General features: G+C 41.8%; 1 protein-coding gene across 1 annotated transcript; it reads right to left on the reverse strand.

Moving 5' to 3' along the window:
* Positions 1–877: 877 nt before the first annotated feature.
* On the reverse strand, positions 878–3,040 carry LOC102211298 (protein NLRC3-like). The gene is made up of 2 exons (XM_013908005.1): positions 2,809–3,040; positions 878–2,691 (listed from the first exon to the last, which is right to left on the reverse strand). The coding sequence occupies exons 1-2, from the start codon at positions 3,038–3,040 to the stop codon at positions 878–880; spliced, it is 2,046 nt and encodes a 681-aa protein (XP_013763459.1).
* Positions 3,041–8,468: the final 5,428 nt, after the last annotated feature.

Below are 8,468 nucleotides of genomic sequence, written 5' to 3' on the forward strand. Positions count from 1 at the left end.
TGTACAACAAGTGGAGGAAGGAAGCCTAGGTCTAGTGATTATCAAAACTGCTATTCAGGATGAAACAACAAACATCCGTGAGTAAGATACTCACAACTAACCAGGTGCTTAGTGATTACCTCAGGCAGCAGAAATCCATCCAACAGCAAGAACATGAGCCATCGTAGAAAGATAGGCCCAGTGGCAGTACCAGTGGCAGAAAGAAGAAGAGGCTGGTATTAAAAACTTCTACCACTGGCTGGGAAAAGCTAGACTGAAGGACTGTGGCATGTAGTTACAGTCTGATAATTACACTCTGTAAATTTAAAATAATGAACAAAATACCAAGACAAAATCATGATCATGAGTGAACACCCTGAGACTAGTAAATCTGCAAGAGGAGGGTGAAGGATAAGATCTATTGTCTTATTTTAGTAAAAATGACATTGGAGGTGGTAGATGTTGACAGCTGAATTATTGTGGAGAAGATGCAATGGATTGAGCTAGACAGCGATGTTGATGTCCCAGCAAAAAGAAAAGAAAAGTTTAGGAAATTTTCCAAGAAGGAGAGAGTGAGAATTAGATTTGAAAAAAAGAAATCCTACGCAAAATAAGGAATTTGAATTTATTCACCAACAGCATATTTAGAATATAATCAGCATTATCGGAATATTTATATATGATACAGTAGTTGTATCACTGAGGTATTTTAAGCTGTTCTGAAAGATTAAAAACTGTTACTTACTTGATGGTGAGTGCTGTCATTCATTGTATTTAATACGTTTAAAGATTTTGATAGGACCAGTGCACTGGTTGGGTTCTTTGAATTATACATGTCTGTTTCTTTTCTTAAATATAAATGCTAATTTGAAAAATAATAGAAACACTACAAATTTACTTACAAAGCTTTGCTGGAGGCTTTGACCACTGGCAGCAGCCTCAAAAGAGCCTCCTCTGAAGCAGAGTATTTCTTCAGGTCAAACACATCCAGATCTTTTTCTGATGACAGTAAGATGAAGACCAGAGCTGACCACTGAGCAGGAGATATTTTATCTGTTGAGAGACGTCCTGATCTCAGGGATTGTTGGATCTCCTCCACTAGAGATCGATCATTCAGTTCGTTCAGACAGTGGAACAGATTGATGCTTTTCTCTGCAGACAGATTCTCACTGAGCTTCTCCTTGATGTACTGGACTGTTTCCTGATTGGTCTGTGAGCTACTTCTTGTCTGTGTCAGCAGACCTCGCAAGAGAATCTGATTGGTCTGCAGTGAAAGACCCAGGAGGAAGCGGAGGAACAAGTCCAGGTGTCCATTTGGACTCTGTAACGCCTTGTTCACAGCACCCTGGTAGAAGAATGTAAGATCTCTTTTTTCAGACTTCTGTGAGCTTTTTTCTTTTACTTCTAGCAGATTGAGTCCAGAGTTGATGAAGGTCAGATGGACATGAAGAGCAGCCAGAAACTCCTGAACACTCAGATGGATGAAGCAGAACACCTTGTCCTGGTACAGTCCTCTCTCCTCTTTAAAGATCTGTGTGAACACTCCTGAGTACACTGAGGCTGCTCTGATATCGATGCCACACTCTGTCAGGTCTGATTCATAGAAGATCAGGTTTCCTTTCTGCAGCTGATCAAAAGCCAGTTTTCCCAGAGACTCCATCATCTTCCTGCTCTCTGGACTCCAGTGTGGATCTGTCTCAGCTCCTCCATCATACTTGACCTTCTTCACTTTGGCCTGAACCACCAGGAAGTGGATGTACATCTCAGTCAGGGTGTTGGGCAGCTGTCCTTCCTCTCTGGTTTCCAGCACATCCTCCAGAACTGTAGCAGTGATCCAGCAGAAGACTGGGATATGGCACATGATGTGGAGGCTTCGTGATGTCTTGATGTGGGACATGATGGTTCTGATCTTCTTCCTAACTCTGAATCTCTTCCTGAAGTACTCCTCCTTCTGTGGGTCAGTGAACCCTCTGACCTCTGTCACCATGCCAACACAGTCAGGAGGGATCTGATTGGCTGCTGCAGGTCGTGTGGTTATCCAGAGGTGAGCAGAGGGAAGCAGTTTCCCCCTGATGAGGTTTATCAGCAGCACATCCACTGAGGTGCACTCTGTAACATCAGTCAGGGTTGCAGTGTTGTTGAAGTCCAGAGGAAGTCGACACTCATCCAGACCATCAAAGATGAACACAACCTGGAAGTCTTCAAAGCTGCAGATTCCTGCTTCTTTGGTTTCAGTAAAGAAGTGATGAACAAGTCCCACCAAGCTGAACTTTTCCTCTTTCAGCACATTCAGCTCCCTGAAAGTGAATGGAAATATGAACTGGATGTCCTGGTTGGCTCTGTCTTCAGCCCAGTCCAGGGTGTATTTCTGTATTAAGACTGTTTTCCCAATGCCAGCCACTCCCTTTGTCAGCACTGTTCTGATTGGTTCATCTCTTCCAGTTGAGGCATCAAAGATTTCTTCTTGCCTAATTGTTGCTTCCAGAGTGTCTGCTTTCCTGGATGTTATTTCAATCTGTCTGACCTCATGTTCATCATTGACCTCTGCAGTCCCTCCCTCTGTGATGTAGAGCTCTGTGTAGATCTGATTGAGAAGGGTTGGGTTTCCTGCTTTAGCGGTCCCCTCAAATACACACTGGAACTTCTTCTTCAGGGTAGATTTAAGGCTACGTTGACTCCATTGATAGTTCCTCGTGGAAATTCCTAAAAGTACTAGTAAAAAAGACAATATGAAGGAGTTATCAAACACACATATTTTAAATACATCCTGATCAATCTCTTCAGACATTAGTGACATTTCCATTCATCCAGCAGTATAAGTCTGCTTACTTTTCTGCAAATGGTCAGCCAGTGCTTCCTTCTTCATTTGCTTTAGGAAAAGCAGCATGATCTTTACAAACACCACTTTGATGCTTGCCTTCTGTTCTTCATCCTCACACTCTAGTACTTTCTCATCTTCTCTCTGACTCGCTAAGTAACCCGGAAAACCTGCACTTCCCAGAATGGTCTGGATCTCTTTCAGTTCTTTCTTCACAAAAGTAATGATATTTTCCTCCAACATCTGGAACAGAATATCTTGTGAATCACCCAGTCACTCAACAACCTCAGTAGTTTGCAGGATGAAGGGAAACGCAGAGAACAGACACTTAGGAAACACTAAATGAAAACAACAACAACAAACAAACAAACAAAAAATTTTGTATTGTAGTTTTCTGTTTTCACAGCGTAAGGAAGGCTTTTTTCCCCAATTGCATGGAATGCTCCTTTAATAATAATGGATTGGATTTATATCGTGCTTTTCAAGTCACCCAAAGCGCTTTACAATGCCGCTATTCATTCACTCTCGCATTCACACACTGGTGTGTGAAAATGCTACAGTTGTAGCCACAGCTGCCCTGGGGCAGACTGACAGAAGCGAGGCTGCCATATCGCGCCATCGGCCACTCTGGCCAACACCAGTAGGTGATACGGTAAAGTGTCTTGCCCAAGGACACAACGACCAGGACAGAGAGCCTGGGGATCGAACTAGTGACCTTCCGGTTACAGATGCGCTTCCCAATCCCCTGAGCCACGGTCGCCCCAGTGTCTGCGACCCCATGTTGTTCATTTGAGTTTGATTTCACAACCTGGCCAGGGCCTTTCTGTATGGATTTTGCATGTCCTGCCCACAGCTTCTATCTGGGTACCCTAGCTTCCTCCCACAGCCCAAAGATATGGGAGTAGTTATGTTTGGTTAATTGGTAACTCTAAATTGCAACGTGAATGTAAAAACACAGCGACACCACCCTGATGTTAGAGTTGAACTCAGGACCTTCTTGCTTTGAGGCTACAGTGATATCCACTATGCCACCATGCTACGTTGCAAATAATCATTGAGTCTTTTTTTGACTTTGCCACCTACCAAAATTTATGATTGTTTTTAAACAGCACTGAGTTTTTTATTCGATTTGCTTCATCCTGCCTCAACTCCAATAGTATAAAGAACTAGGCAAAATGTAGTTGTTGTACAGCATCGCCAGAGTGGGCGGTAGCTTATGGCCTAAGCCCGGGTTGTTGTTTCAGAAGCCCAGAGTCCTTTGGAGTGTAATTTGTTTAATAGTTAGATGCTTGACTGACAACTGTATTAAATGAAAACTACACACGCTATTCGAAGCACATAGCGCACAGTCATAAATTCCCCCTAATTTTGGTATGATCTGAGCTCAGGCACTAGCCGACTAAGCACAGCACTTATGCATCTGAGCGAGGGTGAAGAAGCAGCTGCCCGCGAATTTGCTGTAGGAGAAGTGCAGCCAGGCAGGGGAGAGCTTAAGTTTGACCAGGTACCAAAGCAAATCATTCGTACTGTACAAATAATGTAAATATGACGGTGCATCACAAAATAATGATATCAAACTGATCACTTGACCCATATTACATTACTTGTTCTTTGAGTGAATCAACAAATAGTGAAATGAAACCAGGGGCGATTCTAGGATCAGAGCTTTGGGGGTGCTGAAAACCCAGAGAGCTGCCCAGCCAGGCAGGATTAACTTTATTCGTCACGATGAGACTTCTTCCCTGTCTCTGTCAGTCCCTGCATCCTTAAATGTCTCCACTTGTCCTGAGTTCTCTCTGACTGTCTCCTTGGTGCAATTAAACCCATTTCCCTCCCTGTCCTCATCGTCTGCTGTCTTCATCGCTGTTATCAGTCATCATAATTTTACCATCTCTGTGCAAGTCTGCAAATTTCTTTATTAACTCATAAGATTCTTAAATTCATCAAGTCTCTCTGTGCCTGGGTCCTCGTCACAAAAGATGACATCACTGTTTTGTACATTTTAACACAAGTTAATCCCCACATTTGTGAAAGAAAAGCAACACAACTCCTGAGTTCAATTCCACCATCAGGCCGGGATCTTTCTGTGTGGAGTTTGCATGTTCTCCCTGTGTTTGCATGGGTTCTCTCCGGGTACTCCGGCTTCCTCCCACCGTCCAAAGACATGCAACTTGTGGGGATAGGTTAATTGGATCATCCAAATTGCCACTAGGTGTGAATGTGAGTGCGAATGGTTGTCTGTCGCTGTGTGTTGGCCCTGCGACAGACTGGCGACCTGTCCAGGGTGTACCCTGCCTCTCGCCCTATGACAGCTGGGATAGGCTCCAGCGCCCCCCGCGACCCTGAAAAGGATGAGCGAATGGATAGATGGATGGATGGTTATTTAAATGCTGCAAAAGAAGAATGGATTGGAATTAAAAAAATATGACAGTTATGGCAGATATGAGAAAATAACCAACTTCTGTCATTCCATTTCAAGCAGAACAGTGGTAACAGCAGTAGGCTACAGAAGATTTAAAGGGTTTTTTTGCTGATTTTACTACAGAGCAGGACAGACTGTAGGGTAGCAAACATTGTCGGAAAACATGTTTTCAACGCTGCAGGTTACCTGGAGGTAATGTTTTTCAGCTAAAAAGAAACATGGTCTGACTCCTACCTAAGTATATAAAAAGTAACTGAAGGTTAAATGCAGCTAAATGTCCAGAGTCAGGGAGAGGCAAGCTGGAACAAACCTTTTTTTTTCTTTTTTTTTTTTGGGGGGGGGGGGGGTATCTATACTTTTGTTGTTAAAATATTACATCTCAACCAAGTACTGTATGGTTTTTATACTTTTAGTAGTATGTCACACGGACAGCAAATATTGTCAAAAAAAGTAAGTAATCTTTGGGGGTGCTTTGATTAAAAAATGTCCTAAAACACCACTGCAAACGTGTGTTTATTTCATGTTTTCAGTTGTTACCTTCCTAAATAAATACACTAAATACAACCAAATTACTCTATACACAACAAAGGACATAAGGGGCTCCTATCAAAGACAAAACTCAGATAAATGTTATTTTATATATTATGCTTTGCATGTTGTTCAACATCTTTCTATACAAAACCAGAGGAATTCAATACACAGCAGTATATTCACAGTTGAAACCAGATATTAACATACACTTTAGGGAAAGACATGAAAACATTTTTTTTTGTTAAAACATGTTTTTACTGTTTTTACTGTTCTTAGCTTAAGAAGCTTCATATAGGTTAGTAGAGTCCATGTGAGTAAATTGGTGGCACACCTGTGGATGCATATAAGGAACCCCCAAAACACAGAGCCTGTTTCTTTGACATGGGAAAATCAAGAGATATCAACCATAACATCGGGAAAAGAATTGTGAACCTCCATGAGTGGGCTCAGTTTTGAATACAATTTTGGTGCCCTTTGCAATTGAGAAATACAGACAATTTCTCTCTTTAGTGTTAAATTTAACAAATATGTTTTTATATTTATCAATCTAAGAAAATAAACATTTAGTCTGATTTGATGTTTTACAATTAAAAAGTGTTTGCGTTTTTATCTGAAGAGTTTGTAAATATCTGGTTTCAACTGTATATTTGATGATGTTGGTGTTTGGCTTGATTGTCAGCACAAAGAGGGAGAGAGAGGAAGAGAGAGAGAAAGAGATGGAACAAGAGCCAGGTGAGACAGACATGTTAGTCAAATGTTTGTTTTCCAAAACTCATCAGAACATGTATTTAGTACCTAGTGTATTTTTTTTAGGTTTTTTATTTTTCATATTCTATATTTATTAAGTTATGCAGGCTTGTTTGTGTAGAACTAAAAAATAAGTGTAGTGCAGGTTTATGATGATTTTCACGCTACTGTCATCTAGTTTTGATTCTGGCTCTGTTCTGGTTAAGTCCTAAAGTAGTCCTGACTTTGAACTGTTGCAGTCCTGTTTTAATTCTGGATCAGTTCTGGGTCTGGTTGCATTGGGGTTTAGTCCTCGTGTCTTGATACAACCCTGATTTTGTTCTGCCTTGCTGCTTAATTAAAAAACAAGTTTAAGGTCCAGTCATTTCTACTCCCCCCCCCCCAAAATTCCCAATGCATACTGCATACTGTGTATAAAATGTCTGGCTCCGCCTCTGATGTACAGACCATAAATATGGAGTCCAGGTGTGTTTGATGCTGCTGTGCAGACAGATCACTGTGAATGTCCTGGTCCACTCTGTAAAGGAAACATGAAGAGTAAGTATAACATGGGAAAACATCAAAACTACCTCACTAAGATGCCACGGGTCTGTGTCCAAAAGAAACAGCTCCCTGTGGCTAAGGGATTGAATGACCACTCCACAAGCACATGACACAATATTAGAGAGCCAGCCCAAAGAACTCAGTTTTACCAATTCAGCTATATAAATGATAAGGAACACTAGTTTAAAATGCTCTCACTGTGCAAAGTGATGTCTGAGTGAGACTCCACATGCTCACAATATCAGCGTTTGGCATCCCTGGCGTTCACTGCAGCGCGGATCATTCTGTCCACCCACGGTTTCTGATTTGGAAATGTCACGGGATCTCCTCTGGTAGTATGCTAACAAAGCTTACTGCTACATCCGTAAACTCGTTAATGTCGGCTCCTCATGCTCTGAACATATCCCAGTTTATGTCGTTGGGCACATCCTGTAGCCTGGCTTCTGATTGGGCAGACCAGTGTTTCACCTCCCTCATTGTTACCTCATCCCTCTGTATATTTTGTTTATACTGAGGGATGAGGAAGATGGCGTTAGGGTGACATTTCCCTAAAGCCAGTTGTGAAACTGTTGGCTATTCATAGTTTAACAGTAGTTGTTGTTGTGGACATCTTTTCAATGTCAAACCTAGACTCTTTTTAGGTATATTTTTTATAATAGTTCTATGTGCATTGGCCCTGTAGTCCCATGTTTCAGAGGGTACAGAAACAGTTATGTGTAAAGGAATCCAGAGTGATCATCCAAGATGGAATGGAATCTTAAGCTAAAACATATATCAGAAGCTGCACAGTGGATTTCAAGCAGAAATGTCTTCTCACAGCAGCTTCTCAAAGACAATTGCAAAATGTACACATCAACATTGACTGTTAAGCAGATAGTCCAGTTTGTACATACACACTTGCAAAAACTTCTTGTACTTTCCTCACATGAACCAATGTGTGAAAAGTGGTGTGGGTCAATAGCAGATGTTTTTAGTGAAAGCTATCCCCTGTTCAAATATGTTTGTTTACAGTGGACATAATTCTTTCATTCCTCTTTCAAAAACTGCCTGTCTTCTCTGTCCAAAATGTGAACATTGGCATCCTTGAAAAAGTGGTCATTATTGTTTAGATGCAGATGGACAGCCAAGTCTTGTCCCAACGAGGTGGTTCTTCTATGTTTTGCCATGCGTTTATGGAGTAGCTATTTGATTTCTTGTCACGGTTTGCCGGGGGCAAGCCGTGTGGAGTTGTAGAAAAGGACCCAAAAGGCAGCAGCTCTGGTGCAGGTGAATATGTATTTACCACGGTGGGTACAAAACAGCACTGGTGGAAAAACAAGAAACTGGAAACCTAAACTGGGTAAGCTAATAACACAAACCAGAAACGAGGATGCAGGGAGGTCCGGGGAAATACATACGGAGAGACGCAGGGAGACCGAGGGGAAACAA

The sequence above is a fragment of the Pundamilia nyererei genome, unplaced genomic scaffold (assembly GCF_000239375.1).
Source record: "Pundamilia nyererei isolate P.nyererei 1_Seehausen unplaced genomic scaffold, PunNye1.0 scaffold00767, whole genome shotgun sequence".
Taxonomy (NCBI): Eukaryota; Metazoa; Chordata; class Actinopteri; order Cichliformes; family Cichlidae; genus Pundamilia; species Pundamilia nyererei.